Source organism: Acomys minous, assembly GCF_964271855.1.
Source record: "Acomys minous genome assembly, chromosome: 10".
Classification (NCBI taxonomy): Eukaryota; Metazoa; Chordata; class Mammalia; order Rodentia; family Muridae; genus Acomys; species Acomys minous.
In genome coordinates, this window is record NC_140491.1 from 72,569,572 (window position 1) to 72,597,269 (window position 27,698).

General features: G+C 43.8%; 2 protein-coding genes across 4 annotated transcripts in view; one reads left to right on the plus strand and one right to left on the minus strand.

The window, feature by feature from the left end:
• Window positions 1–26,867, minus strand: FBXW2 (F-box and WD repeat domain containing 2). 3 transcript variants are annotated; one of them, XM_084798609.1, is made up of 8 exons: window positions 26,765–26,866; window positions 26,554–26,662; window positions 21,369–21,878; window positions 12,294–12,488; window positions 9,895–10,028; window positions 6,235–6,321; window positions 4,525–4,694; window positions 1–753 (listed from the first exon to the last, which is right to left on the minus strand). In XM_084798609.1, exons 3-8 carry the CDS (start codon window positions 21,856–21,858, stop codon window positions 465–467), a joined length of 1,365 nt encoding a protein of 454 aa, XP_084654735.1. In that variant the 5' UTR covers window positions 21,859–21,878; window positions 26,554–26,662; window positions 26,765–26,866; the 3' UTR covers window positions 1–464. The 3 variants fall into 3 exon arrangements, with proteins under 3 accessions (XP_084654735.1, XP_084654737.1, XP_084654736.1); XM_084798611.1 differs by lacking the exons at window positions 26,554–26,662; window positions 26,765–26,866 and adding an exon at window positions 26,274–26,487; XM_084798610.1 differs by lacking the exon at window positions 4,525–4,694 and having other exon boundaries at window positions 695–753; window positions 26,765–26,867.
• B3GALT9 (beta-1,3-galactosyltransferase 9) overlaps window positions 1–27,698 on the plus strand; it is a 41,194-nt gene that overhangs the window by 3,524 nt on the left and 9,972 nt on the right. The gene's annotated exons all lie outside the window — the stretch shown is intronic.

Below are 27,698 nucleotides of genomic sequence, written 5' to 3' on the forward strand. Positions count from 1 at the left end.
TGTTTTAACAATGGCTCTTGTAAATCCAAGCCCCACATGAGAAAGCGTGCTGTAACAACATCATAGTACCTTTGGTCCAATTTCAAACAAAGGCTACGGGAAAAAGCTTTAATAACAGAGTCCATGTGATTTTATGGGCAACCAATTAGCAGATTAGTGAATCATTTAACTTTCTTTACTCAATATTCCACTCAGAAAGATAAATCCAAAAATGCAACCTCTTATACTGACCAACATAACTAAGTACAAATGAAGTCAATGGTGTACCCCATTAGCATGCTGCGGTGTATGTCAGTAAAACAAGCCCTCCCCGCCCAGCCCTGGCAAACAGATAAATGATTGTGCACTGCGTGATGATACCTTTAGGTGAGAACTTTGGTTCATGCAGTTGGCTGCCACAGACGTTGCACCCAAAACCCGCAGCCCTGGCACCCAAAGTCAGTCAGTGGTGGTAGCTCCTGGTTTCAGCCGTGCTCCTTCCACAAGACCAGGTGAATACTGTGGTCAGGCATGCTGGTGGCGAAGACTAAGCCCGAGTCATTGTGCCCGTCTAGTCCGTTCAGCCAGGAGGCTTCACCTGCCAGGAAGCTGGAGCCTCTCTTTGATTTTCTGTACTCTGGCAGAGGCCAGCGGCTAATTAGGCGCTCTGTCCTCAAGTCCATGATGTATAGGTAGTGGTTGTCAAACAGCAGGGCGAAGACATCTCCAAAGCCAAGCAAGGCCAAACTCGCCACCTCAGGTGTCTTGATGACCCTACAAGAAGGAGAGTTTGGAGTCATGAGGCAGAAGGCTTTAGACACTTAAAACTCCCAAACAAATTTAGAGTCAGTAAAAATGTCTGATTAAAAAGGAAACTGTGAGGACAAAGATCACCCCACTTACAAAAAGCAGGGGTTTGATCACTTTGTAAAAACACAAAATATCCATCCAGGTCTGAAAGGAGCCTAACAGATTAACTTAATTTTTTTTTCCCTCCCTCCTTTTGGTTTTTCAAGACAGGGTTTCTCTGTGTAGCCTTGGCTATGGCTGTCCTGGACTTGCATTGTAGACCAGGCTGGCCTTGAACTCATAGCAATCTGCCTCTGCCTCCTAAGTGCTGGGATTTAAGGCAGGTGCCATCCTGTCCAGCCCAGCTGTGGATTGTTAAAGAGGCCAGTTAAGGAGTAAGAGCACTAGCCATGTAAGTCACATGACTCAAGTTCAATCCTTGGAAGCCACATCAAAGGTCCCACGGAGTGGCACACATTTGCCACCCCGTAAAGATTTATTTATTTATTTAATGTAGACGAGTGCTTTATCTACATGTACACGTGCACATCAGAAGAGGGCATCAGATCACAGTATAGATGGTTGTGAGCCACCATATGGGTGCTGGGAGTTGAACTCAGGACCTCTGAAAGAGCAGACAGTGTTCTTAACCACTGAGCCATCTCTCCAGCTTAACATTCTTATTTTAAAAGTCATTTTATTCAGTCATTTGCATTCTTATTTTAAGACTTAAGGCAAGGATTCACAATCTGTCAATTACCAGTGAAAACTAGGATGCAAGAGTCAGTTCCTACTAGTAGATACAAAAGCCTGATTCATCACCAGGGACATCGTGAAGTCTAGAACAAATCTAAAATCAAGAACCAAGTATTACCAAGTCTCAGGCTGCAAGCAAATGGCTTTTTCTCTAGAAATACTACTGGCTGGAGATACTAGAAATTTCCAATAATTTGTAAATATAATGGATTCATAAATTTTTAGAAACAACTGGCTAAGTCAGAAAAGCAGTCAGATTTCACAGGTGGCAGTTTTCAGATATCGATGACAAAGGCACAGAATGGGAGACCCCATGCATTAGCAGCACCAATGAAAAAGAAGACAACGAACAATCAAAGCCGCGTCTAAGTGTCAAGCACAGGACTGGCAAGAAAAGTCTGGTGACTTGTCACTAGGAAAAGAGCTGAGGTGGGGTCTGCAACACTGCCCCACAACAGCCGCCGTAGGCGCCTTTGGTTGGGAGGTTAGTTTAGGTGCTAACAGGACAGCAGCAACAGGCTTATGCCCAAGAAAGAGCAGCTAGAATGGGAAGATGGCTGGTAACCAGGACGAGTGAGAACAGCAAGACGGTACTAGCTAGAGCAGTGGTTCTCAACCTGTGCCATTGATTTACAGCAGAAAATGCAGATATTCACGTTACAGTTGCTAACTGTTATGAAGGAGCAATGAAAATAATTTCATGGTTGGGGTCACCATAGCATGAGGAGAACTGTATTAAAGGGTCACAAAACCCAGGAAGATTGAGAACTACTGAGCTAGAAGGAAACAAAACAGAATGTCAGGGACAGGGAAACAACACTTTATTACTGTCAAACAGCAGAGTATGTGTAGAGAAAGCCTGACATTGCAAGTTTTAGAAAACAAAAGAACTAGGTTCAATGGAAACTAGGTTGTTTCAAAAGGTGAAGAGTTGAATCCCAAGATTAAAATACAATGCGGCAGAATAGAATACTGAACTTGACAGGCACTTCAGAAGTGAAAACAGAAATCCTTCCTGGTCCTGGGCCCAGGTGGCACACACCTTTAAACCCAGCACTGGAGGGGGAGTCAGGAAAATCTGAGTTGAGGCCATCCTGGACTACAGTGTGAGTTCCAAAAATGCCAGGGCTACATAGAGAAGCCCTGTCCTAAAAACCAAGAGACAAAAGGCCTACTGGCTGTCTGGGTCCTGGACTGAGTAACCCTTCCTGTTCCAGACGCAGGGACTCTTCAGTTAAAGTGCACACCTTGTTGCCATGTGTGCTCTGTATTTTGTGGGGATTTTGTTGTTTTAGTTAGCTTCAAGATTTGTGCTAGAATTTCAAAACAGCTTCCTTTATTTGTGTTAGGAGGCGGAAAAGACAGATAAAATTGTTCCTTTTAACTTTAAACTTTATCAGCAGTCATGAAGGTTCACTATTAGCTCGTATGTCCAGCTCTAAAACATCAACAGACTTTCCTTCTAGGACTCCTTAGAGACGCCGTTCTGGGCAGGAAACACTGAAACAATGACCCCGCTGCCCACCTTACCTTTACAGCCTTCCCCAGAAGTACAGCTCAAATAAAAGCACAATTCAGCCGAAAAGGATGTGGCTTCTCTTACAGTTAACGCCACACACCCCACCCCCACCCGTCATAACAACTTGTACAAGTCAGTTTTCTCCCTCCACCTTCTGGGTTCTAGAAATTAAACTCGTGTGGTCAGGTTTGGTAGTAAGACTTTTACCCCCTCTGCTATCTCATTGCTTCTGTGTTTCTTGACATACGAATTCACATAGTTTACCTTCAACTTTTTTATTATGTAGCTTAAGAATGGCTCTGACCTCCAGATTCTCCAGCCTGCCAAGTGGTAAGACTACAGCGTCTACAACACTGGCTTGGGTGCTTTTCAAAGTTTCTTTCCTCACTTTTAATGCCCCTGGTTTCCTAGTACACTATGCCTTCTGAATAATATAGCTATGGCTGGATGAATGCTGGACTAGGAGGAGATGTGGGATATAGGGCTTGTGCCATGACTCATTTTTAGGCTGCTTTTGACCTTTTTCTCAAAGCACAATCTACGAATGATTCTAACATATCTGAAACCTAATTAATTATCCTATGACTCAGACACAAATGGAGCTGTAGCTGAGACCAGAGTGATGATGAAGCTCATCAAAGTCCTATGAGTATAATCAGCTCCCATAAAAGGCTGACTCTGAATGTATTTGTCATATATAAACAACAACCGCAGTGTTCAGTGCTATGGAGCACTAACTGAATTGTTAATAGGTATGCAGTACGAGAGACTACATTCAAACATGCCAACATAAACTTCCCGTTCCTAGGAAGGGGTCAGCAGTATTCAGTGGGACACAAAATTATCATTGAAACTCTTACATAAAATTTCTTCAGAGGGAAATGAATCATAGTTTGGCCATTAGTTAACATAAGGCCACTTATTGACTAGACTCCACTGGGAGTCAGGAGCAAATAACAATGCAGAAGTGCAACTGACAATGAAGTAGAACTGAAAATATTAGACTAGACTGGGCATGGTGGTTCATGCCTTTAATCCCAGCATTTGGGAGGTAAAGACAGGCGTATTCCTAAATCCCAGGCCAACCTGGTCTAAAGAACTAGTTCCAGGACAGCCAGGGCTACAGAGAGACACTCTGTCTTGAACCCCTGCTCCCCCTGCCCCAAAAATAGACCTAAAGGAGGTTGGAAAGGCCTTCCCTTCTATGCCTCTCATTTACCAGAAAATAGATTTTGAATCCAGAAAGGGAGGATGATGCTCAGATCATGATTCCGAGTGAAGGAGGGATGAGAACTTGATCTTCTGGTTCAGCATATGACCCTTCCTCAGTGGCCCTAAGACATTTGCCTGAGAGCTGCTGTTAACTGATGCCGTCCTTTCCAAAAGACGACACTGACTGCACACTCAGATAGTCAGTCTTTTCTTTACACTACTGAACTGTACAGACTTTCAAAGACAGAGCACATAGCCGGAAACATTACCTGAGAATATCATAACTGGCGAAGTCCCACTGGTACAGACCAAGGGCTGAACTACAGACAATGTACTTTCCATCAAAATGAAGTCTTGGCTGCAAACAGATACTTCTATCCTCAGAGACAGACAATGTCTTTAAGCACTTACAGTTGATTTCTCTTCCAATTGGCCAAATCTTTAAAAAAAAAAAAAAAAAAAAAAAGGAAGATGATTATACTAAAGAAAAACTTAGCTGGGCAGTAGTGGGGCACGCCTTTAATCCCAGCACTTGGGAGGCAGAGGCAGGTGGATCTCTGTGAGTTCAAGGCCAGCCTGGTCTACAGAGTGAGTTCCAGGACAGCCAAGGCTACAGAGAAACTCTGTCAGAAAAAAAAAAGAAAAGAAAAGCTAGGGCTTATATACAGTGCGGCTTGAAGAAAAACAAAAGTGGTACCTGCTAACAGACACAAAGGAAATACATGCCAAGACTCCTGTTTTAGTCAAGAGTTATAGCTTAAGTCTGGATTCTATGTGATCTTAGGTAAAATAACCTTTTTGAGTGAAGATAATGCCCACCACAAATATGGCTTAAGATTTCAATTAAAATATTGTCAAAAGCAAAGAAACACGAGTGTCTTGTAAATTCTTGGCAAACTGTTAACATTTCTTTTTTATAGTTTAGATCTAAGAACTGAGGAAGGTAGGAGGTATGAGCTTTAAGAGCACACGCCTTTAATCACAGCACTTGGGAGGCAGAGGCAGGTGGATTGCTGTGAGTTTGAGGCCAACCTGATCTACAGAGTGAGTCCAGGACAACCAAGGCTACACAGAGAAACCCTGCCCTGAAAAACCAAAAAAGAAGAGTCTTAGTACTTAGCATGCTGAGGCAGGAGGATTACAAGTTTGAGGTCAGTATGAGCTACATGGTTGAGCCCTCTCAAAACATTAAAAAACAAAAACAAACAAAGAAAACCCAAAACTCAGTAAGAACATATGGAAACCAATTTTCTGTGCTTTCTCTTTTGTATGTGTATATGCCAGTGTTTGTATGAGTTCACGTGGAAACCTGCGGTTGATGTTGGGTGTTTTCCTCAGTCACTCAGTCACTCTACTCTATTTTCTGAGATGGGGGTCTTTCACAGAATCTGCAGCTCATCAATTTGGCTGCACTGCTGGCCAGCAAGTCCCAGGAATCTTCTTATCTCTGCTTCCCCAGCACTGGGAGTACAGGTGTGTGCCACCATTCCTAGCCTTTTTAATGGATGCTGGAAATCAAAATCCAGGTACTCTCACTAGCCTCCTGGACTTACTTAGTTCATTTACAAATTACAGAAACTGCCCAACATACAGAGGTATGACATAACTACCTCCAATGGGTGTAGGATAACTTGAGCTGCTGGAAAGTGGTGACACAGGCCTTGAAGGGGAAGTAGAGTCAGGTGGATCTCTGGGAGGCGAGCCTGGTCTATAGCGTGAATTCCAGGACAGTCAAGGCTGTCTCGTGTGTGTGTGTGTGTGTGTGTGTGTGTGTGTGTGTGTGTGTGTGTGTGTGTGTGTGTGAGAGAGAGAGAGAGAGAGAGAGAGAGAGAGAGAGAGAGAGAGAGAGAGAGAGAGAGAGAGTGTTGATTTGGACTAAGACCTCTCCCTGGCAACAGTCGGCTCCTTTTGTTTACCTTTTTAGTTCTTATATGCTAATTTTTCTTTGATGAGATAAATTACAGAGGGAGAAGACTTACCTTGATCTCGTATTTGTCCGCACTTAAGAGGATGTAGTCTCCAGGGCTGTGCAAGAGAGACTTGACTTTGCACTTCTGCAAAACCACCTACAAGCATAAGCATTCTCCATTATTCAGAGACCCTTTCACTTTGTTCCTTTGCTACTTTATATTGTTTTTAAATTATGATATGAAAATGAGCTTTATTGATAATAGAATATATAATGTGGAATTTTTTTAATAATGTGGATTTTAAGAAAGAAAAATAACGTGGAATTCTATTAGGTTAACTCCTAACAGTTTTACTACCACCAGATTCTGAAGCTAGCTGTATCTTAAATGATGTTGGGAACATTTGATCTTGTTTGTTTGTTTTTCTTTTTCTTTCTTGGCGGGGGTTCTCTGTGTAACCTTGGCTGCTTTGGAACTCACTCTGTACATCAGGCTAGCTCCAACTCAGAGACCTCTATGTCCTGAGTGCTGGGATTACAGGCGTGTGCCATCACCACCAGGTGGAAGCATGTGATCTTATCTTTAGTTTGGAAGTACTAATATCAGCACTAATTTTTTAAATCCTAAGGTGTGGACTTGGAATGTAGCATGGTGAAATACCTGCCCACCATGTACAAGGCCACAGTTTAACCTCCAGTAATGCATTCCCTTTATTATGTATGACTGTTGTTATTAGACACAGACACACATATACACGCACAGTGTGGCTTAAATTTAAGGAGCTATGTGTGGCAGTGCATGCCTTTAATTTCAGCATGTGGAAGGCAAAGACATGCAGATCTGTGTGAGAACAATCCCAGTGTGACATGCATAGTGAGTCCAGGTCAACCAGGGCTACCGAAAAAGACCCAGTCCTCAAAATTAACAAATAAATAAGGAACAGAAAAATGTCCACACAGATATAAACAAAAATCATCTGTTTTCCTAAGCGTGTGTACCATATAGGAGAAAACACCAGACTCAGATAAGAATCTGGTATCTGGTCTCAGAGATCTGGTAACTATGCAGGCCCGGAAGAGACCAGGCAGCTGGTGGTCATTTAGTGCTGGGAACTGAACCCAGAGCCTCCCACCAAGCTGCATTCCAGTTTACTCGTTTGTAAGATATGAGTCAAAATGCCTATTACCTTACTTCATATAAATGCAGTGAAAATCAAATAGAACCGTGCAAACATAGTAACAGGAAAAGGCAAAACTCCATAGCACTCATCTGGTATTGTTATGTCCTAGTAACCTTTAAGTCAGCACACTCAGAGGCCTGAGCTATAGATGCACCCACACCTGGCAGACCTGCTGGCAAGCATCAGGCACCTCTGTTCAATGCTGCCCCAATATCTTGGTTAATGTGCCTTAGAATTTAATATAGATGATGGAATTCAGGTCATGAAAGGAGGAGAAAGGAACATCACAGGCAGAATCCTGAGCCCATATCTACTAGAGCTGCCTATAATATACAACTTCTCTATGAAATAAGTGAATATGCCCAGTAGTTACCTATCTTCTCACAAATTACCCTGTCTTTACTTTTACATATTCAGAGAAAATTTTAGATTGTCCATCCAACCTAAAACCTGGGAGGCATCTGCTTCTTTCTTTTTTGGGGGCAGGGGGTAGGGAGTGGTTCTGAGACAGAACTGCCTCTGCCTCCTAAGTACTGGGATTAAAGGCGTGCAGCACCATACCAGGGCCTTTTTCTTCTTGTTAGCCTACAATGAATGAGTAACTTTTTTTTTTTTTTAGACAGGGTCTCTCTGTGTAGCTCTGGCTGTCCTAGGCTCATTTTGTAGAAAAGGTTGGCCTTGAACTCACAGCATTATGTTTGCCTCTGCCTCCTGAGTGCTGGGATTAAAGGCGTGAGCCACCACAGCTATATGAATGAGTAACTTTAGGTGGCTTTATCTTAACAATAGATCCATCAAAGCCAGGCGTGGTGTCACATGCCTTTAATCCCAGTGCTTGGGAGGCAGAGGCGGGTGGATCTCTGTGAGTTCAAGGCCAGTGTGGCCTACAAAGAGAGTTCCAGGACAGCCAGGGCTATTACACAGAGAAACCCTGTCTCAAAAAACCAAAGAGAAAAACAAACAAACAACAACAACAACAAAAAAACAGATCCATCATGCATTGCTACCCAAATCTAAGCCTAACTGGGCATCCTGTGTCTGTCAGTGTTTCTCGTTGCCAGTTTTCCACACTTAACTAGTGTTTCTCACACATAAATCATAGCAGACCCTAAACCATAACTGCTAGTAGTTTCTCCAATACTTCTAACAGTAGTATCTTCTAACAGTACTCTGACCACTAGCTCATGTACAAAGCCAGCTCTCCCTCCTGTAGCACAGCTGCACAGCTGCTTTCCGACCCCTGAGCACATGTACATGGATCACACTGTCTGGAATATTCCATGTGCTCCTTCCCCAGCTGGTTTAGTCACATTGTTTGCCCTTCTCAGAAAGTGTCTCTTAATTAGTTCCTAGACTTTCTGATACTACACTATACTTCTCCTTCGCAGAATTTAATTAAACAGACTTATTTGTGACATTACTACTGTGAGTTTAAAATGCATCATATCAGCCGGGCGTGGTGGCGCACGCCTTTAATCCCAGCACTCGGGAGGCAGAGGCAGGCGGATCGCTGTGAGTTCGAGGCCAGCCTGGTCTACAAAGTGAGTCCAGGACAGCCAAGGCTACACAGAGAGACTCTGTCTCGAAAAACCAAAAAAATAAAAAATAAAAAATAAAATGCATCATATCAGGCCAAGGTCTATTGTGTTTACTCCTACATTCCCAGCCTCTTGGAAAACAGCATAATGAGCTTAAGAAAAGTATATCTGCATAAGATATGTGCCACTAATACTGCATTTGAAACAGTCATTTTGTTTTGAAAACAAGAAAACATCACAATATTCTGTTAAAGACTCATTTTTCTTCTTTGCGCCCCTTTATAGTTTGTCAAGGAGGTGCTGAGTTAGATCATAGAACTTTATACATGGTTCTACCACTCAGCTACACACCACTCTTCCCTATCTCACATTTGCAAACCACTTTTTTGTTGGTGGTGATAGCGGTTTTGTTTAGTCATTTCTGTTGGGTTGTGTGTGGGGGGGGGGGGTGCAGGGGGCTGCATTTAGTTGTGAAGATCAAACCCAGAGCCTCGTGCTAGGTAAGCAGTCCACCATTGAGCTATACCCTTAACTTGCAACACTTACTTTTTGTTTAGAGACAGGGTTTCTCTGTGTAGCCCTGACTGTCCTGGAACTCCCTCTGTAGACCAGGCTGGCCTCGAACTCACAGAGATCTGTATGCATCTGCCCCCCAGTGCTGGGATCCAAGTCGTGCATCACCATCACCCAGTTCACTTACTTTCCAAAATGAAAAGTATAGCACTGAATCAAAGAGGGCATCTTTATGTAGCCCAGGGCTGGCCTTGTACGCATGGTATTTCTGTGCCAGCCTTTTAAGTGCCAGGGATACAGACATGTATCACTACTTGAGGTAATCTGTGGGATTATGCAAGTGACTTTTACTTGCTGATCACTACTGTTTACCACCATGCTCTGTGAGAGCATCTATTTGGCTACAGTTAATCTGCAATATACACAAAGTCTACCATGCATGCTCCATTTCCCACCAGTGTGGAGCCTGACACCAAAGATATTCCTTTGTCTTCCTACCTTGGTGACCCATTCAGTATGCCCAGTGAGCGTGTTCAGGCATGTCCCAGCAGATAAAGCCCATACTTTCACAGCGAAGTCCGCAGAGCCACTCACCAGAATATCCAGTTCATCACTGTAGTCCACACTGAACACTAGTGCATACAACACAAAGTTAAAACATGCCTCACTATCAATGGATCTTTGTAAAAACAGTAACATTTATTCTCCTAGATGTCCAAATACATAACTTCCTAACCAGAGCACAGTAATTGAGCTACTAAACCAATTTTATGATATAAAGAAAACCTATTTCAAAACTCTTATTACTATTATTTATCCTAAGGTTGAGAAATCTTAGAGGATAACTCAGAGAAAGCTTCCTTCTATTGGTGTCGGCTTCAGTGTGGTGGAAATGAAGGCATCCTGTTTTTAAGGCTGCCTGCTTGACATCACACCCACTTTATGTAGTTTATGGGAAAACACCAGCAGAGGCAACCCTTTTAAGACCTGAAAGCAAGGTAAAAATGAGAACAAAATAAGCTGCAGAATAGCACCCAGGATCCAGAAAGGCCAGGGAAGAGAAAAGCAAGGCTCCTAGAGGTCAGACTCTTAGTCATTCAGTCAGTAGTGTCTACAGTTCTTCAAGTAGCACACCTAGCAACTATAGTTCAGGATGAGTTAATATTCAGTGAATATTCAGTATGTTTTTAAATATTACCAAACTCAAAAGGACATTGGGGACCTAGAGATGCTGGTCTTTCCTTCTAGAAACTCTGAGGAACAAGTTTTGGGTTTTATTGTTTTGGTTTTTTTGAGACATGGTTTCTCTGTGTAGCCTTGGCTGTCCTGGACTCACTCTGGAGACTGCCTGGCAAACCACAGATTTCTAAACAAGTAAGAGCAGACTAAACATAAATAAATGAGTTTGATTGTGTGGGGAAGTGGTTTTAATAAAACAGTTAGGTTTAAAAGACTACTAAGCACAACGTAAGGAACTTAAGGAACGTAAGATAGGCTCATAAATACGAATGTAGAGGAATGTTAATTCAGAACATGGTTGTTCTGGCAAAAGATCGCATCCAAAGATCTTCTAGTTCTGTGTGATCTGTGTGATCCGGCTGGAACACAAATACACCTTCAATCCAGGAGACAGAGGCAAACAGATCTGAGTTCAAGGCCAGCCTTGTATAGAGCACATATCAGGTAAAGAAAAGCTTAGATCCAGGGGTGATGGTACCTTTAATCCCAAACAATGAAGGTGAAGTTAGTTTGTAAAAGGAAACACCCATGTTTGAAAATGACGTCTAGCCAGGCAGTGGTGGTGCATGCCTTCAATCCCAGTGCTTGGGAGGCAGAGGCAGGTGGATCGCTGTGAGTTCCAGGCTAGCCTGGTCTACAAAGTGAGTCCAGGACAGCCAAGGCTACACAGAGAAACCCTGAAAAAGAAAAGAAAATGATGCCTAATTGAGCACCAGAAAAGGTGATAAGTCAGATAAGATTTGATAGAATAGGATGTGCCCAACTCTCCTGAGAAAGGAGAGGAAAGGGAAGCTACTTAAGAGGTAGTTTTACCAGGACAGTAATAGAGAGATGGGTTGTAGAGATGGAACAGACCAGAAAATGAGAAGAAGCCAGAAGGTTAGAGCAGATTGCTGAATTAGTTTGAGGCCAAGCAGAGCAATTCTGGGCCAAGAGAGAAGTCAGATTAAGTCAGCTGGAAGAAGAGTTTTAAGTCAGAAAAGCTGAGCTGAACCAGCCAGCCTAGAGCTCAGAAAGAACAAGAAAGAGTGAATGAGCTTATTAAGCACAGGCTGAAAACATTCTAGGCCTAGCTTAGATTGTATGGAGGCTAGAAGCTTCCAGGACTAGGCCTAGGTTAGCAGGAGGAGGCATGAAGCCTCCCGGACAGTTGAACAAGGAAAATAAGTTACTTTAACACTCTGCAATTGAAATTTCTTTCATGTTACCCCAGGATGCTGCTTGTTTGATTCACTTAGCAGCCAGGCACTAACTGGGTGTACTCTGAAGATCACACAATCCATGAACTACCTTCTGCCCAGCGGTTTTCTAGCTCTAAATCTATAAATGTCTAAGTGTGACAGTATGGAATCCACTAGAACAAATATGACAGTGCAGCAAGGGAAATGAACTGAGAGAGGACAGCTACTTCTTCCAGAATACAGGTACACAAAAGAGTGCTTCAAAGGCCAAGGAAAAGCAAAACTATGGAAAAGGTTCCAAGTATAAGTAACTGAAATGCAGGGAAGTAGCTGCAGTGTTTAAGAAGAGAAAATGGCAGGTTAGAGCAAGCAAGCAAGTAAAAAAAAAAAAAAAAACCTAAAATAAAAGATTTAACTCTTAGTCTTAAGAGGCATGGCTAAAGTAATTGCAAAGACCCTTGAAAAAGCACAACACACCAGCTCCCGTGTGCCCCCGGAAGTGCTGGGTCCTGGCTCCAGAACTCCATTCCCAGCAGGCCACGGTGTTGTCAAAGGAGCCTGTCACAAGCTTCTGTTCATCGAACTTGACAGCTGCACAAGTGTGGGTCTGGATGCCGTAAACACACTGTCCTGTGCTTACATCCCACAGCTTTGCAGACAAGTCATCTGACCCTTGAAGAGAAAAGCCAGGAAGGTTAGTATGACCTAGATACCTTGAAGAAGGAAACTCATTACCCAAAGAGGCTCTCCGTAGGTCCCTCTGTAATACTTCCACTTTCAGGCTAAGAAAGCCAAACCACAGACAGGATAATGTGACTTGCTGGGCCTCAAAGTGGCATTAGATTTACTAGGACAGAATCCAAGCTTGTTGTTTTCCCTTTATCTTCTGGGTTACAGATGGATATTAAAATATCCCTTCATGCCTCCACTTGAAACAGTCCATAGATCTCTGGCTATTAAGGACTTTCAGATTTGATTAGGTTTGTCTTACACTTGCATGCTTCTCCACTCACTACCCGACAGTTCCAAGTTGCAAGGAATGCTAACTAGGAAAGCACAATGCATTCTAAGAGGGATAAAGTTTAGCCTTAGATCATTGGATAACTTAAGAAAAGTAATTTCTGGAGCCTCCTTGAAAGATGTCAAGGAACCTCAATGGATAGTAGGGATACGGGAATGGAGGAGGTCCTGAATGTGTGAGGGCCTCAATGGATGTGTATTTTGACATCAACAAGGCCTGTTGATGACTCCAAGACCAATTGGCCCATGGTGAATTGGCAAAACCATTAGACATTCGGGCCAGGCTAAAAGGGACAGCAAAGGTTTCCTTGGGAATGAGTATGACTCTTTTTTTAAAGATTTATTTATTATTATGTATACAGTGTTGTCTGCTTGTACACCTGCAGGCCAGAAGAGGACATCAGGTTACATTACAGATGGTTGTGAGCCACCATGTGGTTGCTGGGAATTGAACTCAGGACCTTTGGAAGAGCAGTCAGTGCTCTTAACCACTGAGCCATCTCTCCAGCCCCATGAGTATGACTCTTTACAGACAGACTGATCAATGTCTGCAGAGCCTAAGTAGTACAGCTTCTTCCTCCCAGCTGTTTATAGTCACCTAAGTAACCCTTCCCATCAGAACTCCACCTGATCCCAGTCTCATTGTATGTGCATCTGTTCTTTCTTCAGGGTTCCTAGCCCCAAGGATGTAGGTCACAGCATGGCCTCTGATGAAAAGGTTACACCAATCATGGTGGTAATTCAGGAGCTTTTATTTATCTTGCAATCCCAAATATTAAATACCAGACATAAGCTGGGCGTGGTGGCGCACGCCTTTAATCCCAGCACTTGGGAAGCAGAGGCAGGCGGATCGCTGTGAGTTCGAGGCCAACCTGGTCTACAAAGTGAGTCCAGGATGGCCAAGGCTACACAGAGAAACCCTGTCTCGAAAAACAAAAAACAAAAAAACCCCCAGACATAAGAATTCTCCCTTAGGGGCTGGAAAGATGGTTCCAAGGTTCAGAGCAAATACTATTTTGGTCTGGGTTCAATTCCCAGCACCCACATGGTGGGGTGCAACCATTTACAACTCTAGTTTGAGGGGATTTGACACCCCATCTGGCTTCTGAGGGCACAAAACATATAGATACAGGCCGAACTCATACACACACAAAAAAATCCAACAGGGCAGTAGTGGCACGCACCTTTAATCCCAGTACTTGGGAGGCAGAGGCAGGTGCATCTGGAATTTCAAGGCCAGCCTAGTCTACAGAGCAAGTTCCAGGACAGCCAAGGCTACACAGAGAAACCCTGTTTGGTGGGGGGCAAAGGGGGTCGGAGTTCACCTTTAATCAAGAGCCAGTGTCTCAGAGGATGGCTTAAATAATCATTACTTGCCAAGGACTACAGGCAAAATTTCCATGTGGAGCTGTTTAGATCTCCATTTTCTCTCGGGTTTGCTGATGGTTGTGATGGACATGGGAGACTTTGAGGATCACCAAGGGATCTTTATTGGAACACAGAGAGTACTGAGGGCACTGCTCAGTGGTGGAATGCTGGTGCAGTGTTATAAGTTCTACCCCAAATCACAAAATAAAGAAACAGACAAATCCCAAACAAAGAGGAAGCTAAAGCATTCTATCCTGGAGTTGTGGGCCACAGCCCTATAAATCTTAGAAAGGCTGTCAGGCAAATCTCCATCATCACTAACACTCTTGAGAACCAGAGGTCAGCAACAGGTACCCAATAGAGACCACATAGAATTTGTCTTCCAATAGTTACTTAGAAAAATGAAAAGTGTATTTTGTTTAATTCAATTTGTCAAAAGTATTAATACTTCAACATGTAACAAATAAAGTATTAACGTGACACTGTCTGTTCTTTTCCAAGTCTTTTAATTCTGGTATTTCCCATTTCATACCTCAATCTAGACAAGTTCAGGAACCCAACAGAGGACATGGCTCCTGTACAGCACAGCAGAGCACAGAAAGATGGAGGGCTTTCTGATCTGCTGTCAGTGTTTAGCTGGTAATTTCATTCCGTTAACATGGGTGTGTAAGATGGCTACCACAGGCAGGAGCCCCCTCCTCCTCTCATGGCCCTTATTCTGACATGTAAATACACAATATCACTCACACAGTCACTAGTGGGAAACCACAACCCCACAGCAAATGCAAGAACATACAATGTTTCAGATGAAGTCTCCTGGGATTATAGCTGTGCTTCATAGCACGGCAGGTGTCCCACAACATGCCTCAGGCTTGGGCACAGCTGCTCCTCAACTATGCTCCAGTTCTTCTTATAAGCCAAATTTTGGTGTGTTTGAGGAAATGATTTTATAGCTTTAAAAAAAAACTTTCAAGTTTTAACTCACTTGAATGATAAGGATGGAGCTGGCAAGATGACTCAGAAGCTGAGGGCAAAGAGTACTACATACCCTGCAATATGTAGGGCAACGCACAGCAGAATTGTCTTCCGCTTTGCAAGGCACTGATAACGGTTCTGCCAGATATTTTAATGTGAAAACCTTACTTTTGGAAAAAGGAGAACTCAAACTAAACAGGCCACTGAAGAGTTCCAAACCAGAAAAATAACTCCTAGGTTTATTCAGCAATACATAGAGAGGCCACAACAGCTATGGCAGATGGGGACCAGAGGTAGAACTTGCAAGCACTGTCTACATGGAGTTGGCTTTGCAGGGATGCAGAATGCAAGAATTATGGGGTCACAGATATTCACCAAAAGGTTCCAGAAAAAAATCCTGAAACCAAGCATTTTGTGGAGGGGTCTGATTTTCCTGCTAGGAGGCTTTGAGAAGTCAAGCCCACTTCCTACTTCACAGATATGAGATGCCCATGTTAGATCCTAGAGAATCACATGGTCTCTAGCTATGTACAAACAGCACTCCTAGGTGCTGGCTTCTGCACTGTCCTGTCAGTCTGCAGGCAGCAGGAAAGCAAGGCCAACAGGATGATGTTCCTTCTGGAGAAAGCACATGAGCAACAGTGAATGGTACCATCCAATAAACACTTTGCATAAAACCAAACTTTTCCCTAATACAGGAATTATTTGTTCCTTTGAGAAACAAAGTTTCCCTACAAAACTTAATTAACTACCTTTTCTTTTTTGGTGGGGGTAGAGCTGGGGCATCAAACTAAAACTGTGCTCATACAAGGCTAGTGTTTTACTGAGCTGCACCCTCAGTCACATGTCCTCTTACTAGCACTGTTATAGCTCTCCTTTTTCTCACTCAGTCCAGAGGTTACAGCAGAGCTCATAGACTGTACATTACTTACATACAGTATTTTAACATTTAGAAAGATAACTACTGAAAAAATAATCAGCACATTTCACAAAAAAATTTAGACTTGACTTCTCTTGTAAAGTCAGGTTTAGCCGCCCACACCTGAATCCCACATGGTGATGATGCACTGCAGTGCAGCAGCAGCTGCACTCTGGAAAGGCAAGGACTGTGCCTTGGCATGGTCCTCAGGGAGACTTTCACCTACATTAAGTCATCTTCCTGATAGAGCATGTTTACCCTCTGAGCAAAGAACTGCCCTGCTTCTCTCATGTGTGCTCCCACATTGTTTTTAATGGCAGACACTTCATAAATAAGTAGCTATTGACTGTCACAAAGAACACTAGGTTCCTCTCTCATCATCTCAAAAATAAACTGCATAACAGAGGCAGAGTTACCCCTCTGCACACCAGGCCAGTTGTTAGCTGTCACCCTCTGACTGCTTTCTCCAGGTGCTAATCTGAGTCTCCATAAATTTACTGCCCAAATCAGGATTTCATAATTTCCCCACAGTGAAAACTAAAATTTATTTTCCCCCCCCCCCCAACCCCCCCTCTTTTGAGACAGGGTTTCTTTGTGTAACAGCTCTGGCTGTCCTGGTGATTCTGAGTTGAAGGCCAGCCTGGTCTACACAGTGAGTTCCAGGACAGCCAGGGTTGTTACACAGAGAAATACTATCTTTAAAAAAAAAACAAAGCAGTCGCCAGGCGGTGGTGGCGCACGCCTTTAAACCCAGCACTTGGGAGACAGAGGCAGGCGAATCGCTGAGTTCAAGGCCAGCCTATCTACAAAGTGAGTCCAGAACAGCCAAGGCTACACAGAGAGACCCTTACAACTAAAAAAGCACACCAAAGTACAGAAAAATGGATGATAATGTTCCAAAAATCAAGGCTTACAGGGAAACCACAAAGCACAAAGCAAGTTTAAACCATGAAATGCCTTAAGTGGCAAACTGAAAAAGTGCCTGGCATTTCAGACTAAGTCACCACATGGGAAAATATGTACTTTATATAGGACACAATTTAAAGCCAAGTGTGGTGGCACATGCCTTTAATGCCAGCAATGGGAAGGCAGAGGCAGGTGGATCTCTGTGAGTTGGAGGCCAGCCTGGTCTACAAAGAGTTCTAGGACAGCCAGGGCTATACAGAGAAACCCTGTCTCAAAAAACAAAGTGCTCATGGTGGCGCACGCCTTTAATCCCAGCACGTGGGAGGCAGAGGCAGGTGGATCACTGTAAGTTTGAGGCCAGCCTGGTCTACAAAATGAGTCTAGAATAGCCAGGGCTGCATAGAGGAACCCTGTCTCGAAAAACAAACAACAAAAACAAAAACAAAAACAAAAAAACCCAAAATGCTGACTAAATGTGGGCAGGTATCAACAATTTGTAGAAATATATCCATTATAATTTTATAGTATCACAAAACTTAAAACTGTAACAATTTTAAATATAATCTATATTATATAGGTACACTCTCATGTGCTTTAAACTTATTAAAAGTGTGCTTTGAGAATGAGGGCTTTCCTGTCCCTTACTCCAGTGTGGTAGTTTGAATGAGAATGGCTCCCATAGGCTCATATAATTGAATACGTGGTTCCCAGTTGGTGGAACTGTTTGGAAAGGATTAGATGTGGCCTTTTTGGAAGAGGCATGTCAGTGGGGGTGGGCGCTGAAAGTGTCCATGCTGGAGAGATGGCTCAGAGGTTAAAGAGCACTGACTGCTCTTCCAGAGGTTCTGAGTTCAATTCCCAGGGACCACATAGTGACTCATAACCATCTATAATGTGATCTAATGCCCTCTCTGGCATGCAAGTGTACATGCAGGCAGAATACTGTATACATAATAAATAAAGAAATCTTAGCCGGGCATGGTGGCGCATGCCTTTAATCACAGCACTCAGGAGGCAGAGGCAGTCGGATTGCTGTGCGTTTGAGGCCAACCTGGTCTGCAAAGTCCAGGACAGCCAAGGCTACACAGAGAAACCCTGTCTCGAAAAACCAAAAAAAAAGGAAAAAAAAAAAGAAAAAAAAAAAGAAAAAAAGAAAGAAAGAAATCTTTACAAAAAATAAAAAAGAAAAGAACATGTCCACAGCATTCCCAGTTATCTTTCTGTGCCTCATGTTCTCAGCTACTGCTCCAATAACCATACCTGCCTACCTTGCCTACCTGCCTACTGCTGTGTTCCTGGTCATGGTCATGGACTTTCGTCCATGAGCCTCAAATCAAATGCTTTCTCTTACGTTGCTTTGGCTGTGATGTATTATGACAGCAACAGAAAAGCAACTAAGACATTTCAAGTATCCTCCAAGGCATTGTCCAAGAATAAGTTAACCCCCTGGGAAAAGAAGGGGAAGAAGAAGGATGAAGGAGGAGGAGGAGGAGAAACAAAACAAAAACAACCAAACAAAAACACTAGCAAGCAGCTAAGTCTGTTTAAAACACTGTGTCTTTCAGAATAGCTAGTAGGTAAGTTATTTCCAACCAAAGTTACGATTGTTTATCACATAATATAAAAATGGCACATCTCTGTAATCTCAGTACTCAGGGAGTCTGAGGCAGGAGTTCAAGGCTAGCCTGGTCTACAAAGGTAGTCCAGGACAGCTAAGGCCACACAGAGAAACTCTGGAAAAACTAAAAAACCAACCAAACAACAACAACAACAACAAAAAACCCAAGAAAACCCTGTAGTGGGAATGGAAACGCAGAAGTTCAGCCAGGGAAGTGTGTCCAATGAAAGAAAACTCAACTGGGAATACAAATGATTGACTGAACTTCCCTAGTCAGTTTTTTAGGGATGCTAAGTTAGCACTCAATTTGATGATGTCATCTGCCACTATTTACTCAGAAGTCTCACTCTACAGGAGTCTTTTAATTGGGAAAGTCAGCTGGCTGTCTCAGGGGGCTTTTCCCGGTGATTTCTGCTGGAAGTTTGTAAGCCTGCTCTTTGTTAAGTGCTACCTTGTGCTTGCTTTCCCAGGCAGGCTGTTCCTGTCATCTCTGCTAGGTGTCTGAAGTGTTCAATCTGATGGTGTTAACTATCTGTTGCTTTGTTCTACTGCTTGCTGCTTATTCTCTAACCTGTTGTTTGCCATAGACTTAATAAACTCATTTAAAACTGAAAGCACTGCTATGGTAGATTACTCTGTACAGAACAGCATGTCACACAGTCATTGAATGCCTAGTTTAAAAACCATCCAGCTTAGCCACACCTTTCATCCCAGCACTCGGGAGGTAGATTACTATGAGTTCAAGGCCAGCCTGGTCTACAAAGGGAGTACAAGACAGCCAAGGCTAACACACAGAGACCCTGTCTCCAAAAACAAAAACAAAAAACATCCAGCTTGCTAGCAGCTCTTGGGAGAGTGAGCCCTGCACCTTACCTGGGCAGTACAGTGGAGCTGGCCCTGATGGGAAAGGCTGATGGGAAAGCTGGTGGAGGAGGTAGCTTGTGTGCCAGGGTGATGCCCTCTACCTCCTTGCCCCGCGTCACCTGAGACAGTGAGGAGAGCTGTCCCTGTCCCTTGATGGCTGCAGTACTTTGGAGAGTGGGCCTGTACCTCACCTGGGCAATACAGTGGAGCTGGCCCTGATGGGAAAGCACATGTGAGTTAGCCCCAAGGGTGTGAGAGCGGGAGAACTGGCAGCACTTGGGAGAGTTGGCCCTGAGCCTCGACTGGGCAGCATAGTGAAGGTAGTTCTGGAGGTGTGCGTGGGTGTGGGTGCTGGGGAGCCGGCCTTGAGGGCATGAGAATGGGAGAGCTGACGCTGCCTCCTGCTGATGGAGGCATTGGGCAGCCTAGCCAGAGCAGTGCTGGAGAGCTCACCCTAGTGGTGCAGATGCAAGATAGGCAGCAGGTGGCCAGCCAAGCTAGCATTCAGGCCCAGATCCAGGGCTTTGAGTTGGCCCACCCCCAAAACTACAGCATCTGTGAACTGTTGGAGCATGTGAAAGCACTAGTCCTGCTGACCTAAAGCTGCAGTACTGCCACGACACAGGGCAACAGGATAGCCAGGAGGAGTCTGGTGAAGATCTAGTATCAGTGGTGTCACAGAAGCCAGAGACCTCGAACCAGACCAGTTCTCACTGCAGTGAACATTCACAAGTGAAGGTGTGTGGACAGAGCGGCATACTGTGGGACACACTGTGACACACTAAGCTTCCATGACAAGATGTGTTCTATGCTTTGGTGTATGTGTATGTGCGTTTTATTTTCTTTCTGGGGGTAGGGGGACTTTACAAGGACGAGGGGGTGGGGAGTACATGATGTGAAACTCACAAAGAATCAATAAAAAGTTCAAAACAAAACCAAACCATCCAGCTGTCTTTGCTTCCATGTCCAAACAGTCAACATCCAATTCTTAGGATAACAGGATTTTAGAGCAAGGTAGGACTTTGTCCCTTCCCATTATTTTAAAGGCAAGGAAACAAACAGGTTAAATAATTCATCCAAAATGTTCTTATTAGACCTAAAGTGATTTGGGTTTTGGTTTTTCTGTGTCGCCCTGGCTGTTCTAGAACTCATTCCATAGACCAGGCTGGCCTCAAACTCAGAGATCTGCCTGCCTCTGCCTCCTGAGCACTGGGATTAAAGTAAGTGTCTAGACTACCACCTGGTGTAAAATAAAAAATTTTGTTGTTTTTTCGAGACAGGGTCTCTCTGTGTTAGCCTTGGCTGTCCTGGACTCGCTTTGTAAACCAGGTTGACCTTGAACTCACAGTGATCCTCTTGCTTCTGCCTCCAGAGTGCTGGGATTAAAGGCGTGCGTCACCACGCCCAGCAGAATAAAAATTTTTTAAATGATAAAATAAGAAACAAGAAGTACACCTTATAGTTTTCTGATTCATAGTATACTTAAGAGAATATCTAAAGCTTTTCTCATACATTCTTTTTTGTTTTGTTTTGTTTTTGTTTTTTGAGACAGAGTTTCTCTGTGTAGCCTTGGCTGTCCTAGACTCGCTTTGTAGACCAGGCTGGCCTCAGACTCACAGTGATCCACCTGCCTCTGCCTCCTTCTCATACATTCTTAAAGAAATGACTCTTCCAGAGAGAAGAGGAGCCAGGACATCTACTCAGAGGAAATGCCATTACAAATATCCTGTATAACCAACACTTGCTCTTCTCAAGGTTTTTTGTTGTTGTTTTAGGGGGGATTCAAGAAAGCTCAAGGGGATCTTAAAAGGTTTAATCCTTGTAAGTTATTAAAGAAAAGGACCATTGCTTCCCTCCCCTGCAGCCTTCCCAGGTCCCTTACCTGTACAGAGAAGTCCATCTTTGTAGTAAAGTGCATACACTCTGGCACTATGTCCAATTAATGACGAGGTCTCAAAGGCTTCATGGTCCTCCAATTGCTTCATCCTCAGAATAGCCTTCAAGTAAACCTTCTTCCAGTGCAATGCGTCCTGAACAGAATCATCTATCTGCCAGCCCAAATTTTTACATGCGGTCTGCCACACCTCTGTACAGGCACTTATCACCTTATTCCACTGCTTAGAGACCAGGCAGCATGTGAGTAAAGTCTGAGGATCGAGCCATGTTAACAAATAAAAACTGAGCTCCAGGGGAAGGAGTTTGAGGAAGTCCCGCTTGAGGAGAGTCTCCAGGTTATTGGAGAGGTGCCTGAGCTGCACCGCCCCACTCAGACTAATCAGGTGATCCAGAGTTTCATTTTTCTGCAAGTCCGTCAGAGAAAGAAATGTAACAGAAATGTTATCAAGCCATGTTTCAAAGTCCTTTCTCTCCATAAGGTTATGGAAAAATTTACCTGTGGCACATCAAAATATTGTATTAGTTCTGTTCAAAAAGATTGTTCAAGCAAGACTGGTAATAAATGAAGTATTAAAAATTAGTGTAAAAATTGGCATTATAATTTTATGCTTAGTTACTTTACAGTTAATAAACTATATCTGAAAGCTTTCATGCACACAAAAGAAAATGTATCTAAGAAAACATACTTTAACAAATCATGATAATATAACTGTGTCAGAGGAACTTATGTCAGTATGTGACATAAGTTCTAACACATGCCACATGCATTGTCACCAAAAAGATCTGTAGAACATTCATTCATAAAGAGTGTGTTCTCGTCTACATGCCACCTTCCATCCAAGCCATTACAAAACTGCTTCCTAACTAACCACTCTACTTGGGAAATAGTCACAAGACTAGCACTAGGATGTAACACACTCAAGGCAAATAACTGAAACTGTGACCTCTGCTAGATACAACCTGACCTGCCAACCCGTACCGCAGAGATAACAGATGTTGAAGCAAACGGATGTGAAGAAGAAAGAAAAGCAAGCATGTAATAAGCTGTGTGCAGCAGGCATTCTGGTGGTCCATCTCCCTTTCAGTGCTGTCTGTTAGAACATGGGCTACTAACGGCTGTGCACAGTTTGCTTTTATAAGCCTCACATAAGCTAGTGACAACTCTCAACTGTGTTCCCTAGAGCGCCATGAGGGTCCTTGCAGCCTACAAGATAAAGCAAATTAATAATCCCCACAATGCTGGCACTGTGCAATGTGCCTACAATCCTGGCCTCTCAGAATCTGCCCTAAGAGGATCACTAAGTTGGAGACCAACCTGGGCAATAAAATAATCATCTGGATGCTCACAAAAAACTTGTGTCATTTTCACTTCAGTTCCAAGAAGTTCACTAAGTAAATCACCTGTGTCACACAGCCAGTGACGCAGCAGAACAGCATAGAGGCCTGTGCTCTCAAGATCGGTATAGCAGCTGCCACACCTATAATCCCAGCACCCACAAGCTGAAGTTGGGAGGATTAAAGGTTCAAGGCCAGCTTTGGCTATGTAGTTAGTTCAGCCTAGCCTAGACTGTAAAAGCCATTGAAAGAGGGGGAGGAGAAGGAGGAAGAAAAAGCACTCCTGTCTCCTAAGAATTTAACCTGGAACTGGGTGTGGTGGTGCATGCCTGTTTTCCCAGCACTCAGGAGGCAGAAGCAGGCAGATTTCTGTGAGTTTGAGGCCAGCCTGGTCTTACAAAGCGAGGCCAGGACAGAGAGACCCTATCTCAAAAAAGAAAAAAAATATTAACTTGGTAATAATATCTGCAGACACTATGTCTACCTGATTACACTATTTTTACCTTTTGGGAAAGTAATAAATATTCCAGGGCCAAATGGGACAAAAGAATTTTCAAGTTGATATCAAGGTATCAACTTATTCTTTATATAATGAAGATTAAAAGCTGGGGATGGTGGTACACACACCTTTAATCACAGAATTGGAGAGGCAAGGGCAGGTGGATGGATCTCTATGATCTTGAGGCTTGGTCTACAGAGAGTTCCAGGATAACCAGGGCTATACTGAGAAACTCTGTCTTGAAAAATAATAACAGTAGTAATGATAATAATAAAGATTAAACTGATGGAAAGAGAAAAAATACCAATTAAAAAAAGATTTGCTCTGTGTTGATAGAAGTTGATACTGGGTAATGGTTTCAGGAGAACTTAAGTTTGATTTTTATTATATTCAGACAGTTCCATGACTTTTTTGGTGGTGATTGGAATTTTTTTTTCCTTCTCATTACTTACAGGATTGTCATCTAATTAAAAAAGAAAAGTTCAATCTGGACAGAAATAAACTTCTTTCCTGACATGTTAGTCAAATCTCATCTTTCAACTTTGTTCATGTAAATGGAGTAAAATCCAAGTTCCTAGTATCTAGTTTGCCAAGAACATTCCAGATAAAAAGCTGTATAGTAGTAGAAGCAACCAAATGTTTCAATCACATCATCTCTACCTAACAGCCTGGGTTTCTGAAGATAATATTCAAAGTCAAGGGTTTGGGGCTACAGGACATATTAATATGAAATATTATGAAAGACCTGGTCTACCTGCTAAAAGAATAAGCAGTTCACATAACTCCACCAACCACATAACAACCAGCCTCTTCTGCCTGAACCGTAGCACGGCCCGTCTGTAACACATCCAGAAACCCTGCTTTTAAGATGACTACTCACAAGACAGTGAGGCGGGCACCCGAGCTACTGGACATGCTCTCTTCACCTGCTTTTTCGCTAAGGCTATTATTTAGCTTGAGATGTCCTCAGACTCGGTATCCTCCTGCCCCTGCCTCCTGAGTGCCAGAATGACAGGTGTGTGCCACACAGAGCCTGTCTAAAATCATTTCACTATGCTAAGCATACTACTAAAACCCACCAAGTTTTACTTTTCTAAAAGAATCAACTAATTTTGGAGGGGACTTCCTTAAAGGCGCAGAGCTCAGCTGAATGTGTTCATCGCGTGTCTGGGAATACCATGCGCTGGCAGCACCCAAGGGAGGCTCAGGAAGTAGGAATTGAGTTCAGCAGGAGGAGGTGCGCTAAATCATAGGCGCACTCCTTCTAACAGTGGAATAGCCAGCTCCACAGTGCTGTTTCTCATCAGTGTGAAGGCAGGACAGCTGGACACAGAGGCAAGCTGGGATAAATAAAAGAGCTAGCCCAGTCAATTTTTTAAAAAGCTGATTCAGCCACTTCCTGTGTGATTGTGGGAATGCTCAACTAATGTCTAAGCTTCGGATTTACAAACAGAAGCTATCCGGACTTGGCAATGTGAGAATCAGAAGCAGAGATGAGGATATGACTTGAGGCTCTGTGTCCTGGGTTCTCTTTTCTCTAGACATACCCCTTTGTGTCTTGCTCCCCTCACCTTCCTCAGTGCAAACATTTAACTTGTTCTCCAGCCCTTAGCAGAAACAATTGCAAAGCTCTGAGGGGAAACATTACTGAACTGGGAGACAGGAACATGAGTTTGGTTTCTGCTTCTCCACAATTACCATATTTATGTTGGTCCTGATGACTAAAGCAGTGCCTGCAAATATCACATCTGATCTTAGCATGGGTCATAGAAAATGTAAGGACGACTGCCCTAAATAACAGAGACTCTATGGCTCCAGAGGTGGAGTGGCTCTCCCAGAGTTACACAGGAAACAGCAGCTCAATCTTGCCCAGCCTCCATCTTCCTAAAGCAAAAGTTTCCACTCCTGCATCTTTTTACAGGCAAGGCATTGTGGGTGCAAAGTTTTAATATGTTTCTCCTCCTTCTACTCTGTATAACCGTACAGGTAAGGAATCAAAACTTGCAGCCTTTGAGATGGCTCAGTGGGTAAAAAGTGCTTGCTGCAAAACTGATGACCTGAGTTGGATACCCAAAACCCATGTAAAGTTGGAAGAAGAGAACTGACTCCATAAACACACACACACACACACAGACACACACACGGTAGCATATATATGCCCCCTCCAACGTCCTACATATATACACACACACTAAAAATAATTTTTTAAATTTTTGTTAAAGTTATCTCCTTGCCTCCCCTTTCCTACAAAGTACACCCAGTTAAAAAGCACAGAGTGGTGATGTACATCTTTAATCCCAGCACTCAGAGGCAGAGGCAGGCACATCTCTGTGAGATGGAGGATAGCCTGGTGTACATAGTGAGTTCCAGCACAGCCAGAAAAAAAAAAAGAAGCAGAGGCTTTGGAAATGTGTGCATGTGTGCACACACAAAGGCTTATGTGCACATAAAAATATTTTGTGAATAGTCAGGAAACTGATTAAATGGGTTGCTTCCAGAGAGAGCTAGAGAGAAAAGGGATGAGGTCCCTTTTAGCAAAACATCTTTTTGTATTTAAAACCATGTGAATACACTATTTTAAAAATCTTTTTTTGCTTGTGGGATTTAGAAAATTCTTTTTCTTTCTTGAGACAGGCTTTTGCAATGCAGGCCAGATTGATCTCCAATTCACAATTCTCCTGCTTCAGCTGCCTCAGTGCTGGGACTACTGGAGTCCACAACCACCTCTGGCCTAAAAGCCATTAGTTTGGAGACTACTTTTCCAAAGCTCTTAAAGAATACAAATAATGTTTAGAAAACACAGGCTCTGAAATTTCACTTGTTAGGTAACCATGGGCAAATCGTTTCATGTACTTCAAGCCAATTTTTTTCACTTGTCAACTGTAACCTGGTACTGTTTTACCTACAACAGCTTATAAGGATTAAACAGGATAAAGCGTTCTGCACAGTATCTGGCACACTATCTGGCTTACAACAATAAATGTCAGTTACTGTTACAATGTAGCGTTAACACGGTCGTTTCTCCCTTTTCTTAAAAGCAGCATCCCAAATACACACCTGTTTTCAAGGCATACCCACAAGTATAGTTGTGCCTTCCTACACACGCTACAACGTTCTGCATTTTATAAACCACCTGTCCACATTTCATCATCTTTCATCAAACTGATAGCCTGAAGGCATCAATGTTGTCATTTCGCAGCTAGGGAAACCGAGGCACCAGAAGACAGGAATTCTTAGATCTAATTTTCTTGTCTCTAAAATTAACTCCGAGCCTCTCAGCCTATTCGTGACTCCCTTGGTCCCCTGCACCCGGAGCCGTGTTCCGCGCGGCACTGACCTGAGCGAGCGCCCCGGGGCCCGGGACCTCGCGCCGGGCTCACACCGACTAGGCGCGCTCGGGCCGCCAGAGCGTCGCAGCGGCCGGGTCCGCTCCGCAGCCATGGCGCCTGCGGGGAGAAGGAGAAGACAGGCCGAGGCGGCGGGTCAGCAACGCCGCAGGCGCCGGAGATCCCTGCCCAGCCCCGGCCCGGCAAATCGTGAATACAGACCTGGACCTACGGCCGCTGCTCTGGGTCCGCAGCCTCACAGGGGAGCGGCTTCCGGTGCTACCTGCGTCATCTCCGCGCGTCCCTCCGGCGCCCAACGTCGGGCGGAAGCGGCTGTACTTCCGGTCCCAGTCGCCCGGAACGGGGGAAAGAGTGGAAGGGGTGGTTGAAAGGGGCTGAGTACGTGCGGTACCACCTGTCTGGTTAGACTTGGTGATCCTGGCCTAAGTCTTGTTTCCAGATTTGCACGGGGTGTTTTTTTTCCTCATCCACCCTTGTTTTTCACCAAGTTAGGGGCAGTTTTTCTTTGGGGAGAGGGGGCTAAGGCTCCGACCTGAGATGTGTGTAAATTCAAACAACCCGTTGACACTTGATACATCCCAAACAGGGTTCTGGCCCAGATGAACAAATCCCTACCTGCGTGAGGTCTGCTTCTAGGGATGAGAGGAAGACAACGTAAATAACTAAGCAAAATAGGTGGTTCTTGCAAATGCTGTGGAAAACAGAACATGGTAAGGGAGCTGGGTAGGGGCAACCAAGTGAGGTAGGCTGCAATCACAGCATACGCAACACTGTGTCTAAGACGTAGTTACTCAACCAAGTAGACTACTATTGTCTGCAACACTTAAGCTACTTATGGACTGGCTTGGATCCTTTTGCTCTCCAGATAGAAATCATAGTTAGCAAGGAGGTCTTCAAATGCTGCTGTGGGAACGCTTTTTGTTGTCTTTCTTTTGGTTTATTTGTTTTTTGTTGTTGTTGTTGTTGTTGTTGTTGTTGTTTCCGAGACAGGGTTTCTCTGTGTAGCCTTGGCTGTCCTGGACTCACTCTGTAGACCAGGCTGGCCTCGAACTCACAGAGATCCACCTGCCTCTGCCTCCTGAGTGCTGGGATTAAAGGCTTGCCACCACAGCCCCGGCATTGTTTTGTTTTTTGA

Bases quoted from the DNA above. Each gene is read 5' to 3' on its own strand.
- FBXW2 (XM_084798611.1), bottom strand. From the start codon at position 26,367: ATGATGAAATGTGGACAGGTGGTTTATAAAATGCAGAACGTTGTAGCG. The intron at 21,879-26,273 runs GTGTGTATTTGG...GATGTGCCACAG, and splicing joins TGGGTATGCCTTGAAAACAG to GTAAATTTTTCCATAACCTT. The intron at 10,029-12,293 runs GTGTGTTGTGCT...TGTATGCACTAG, and splicing joins CCGGGGGCACACGGGAGCTG to TGTTCAGTGTGGACTACAGT.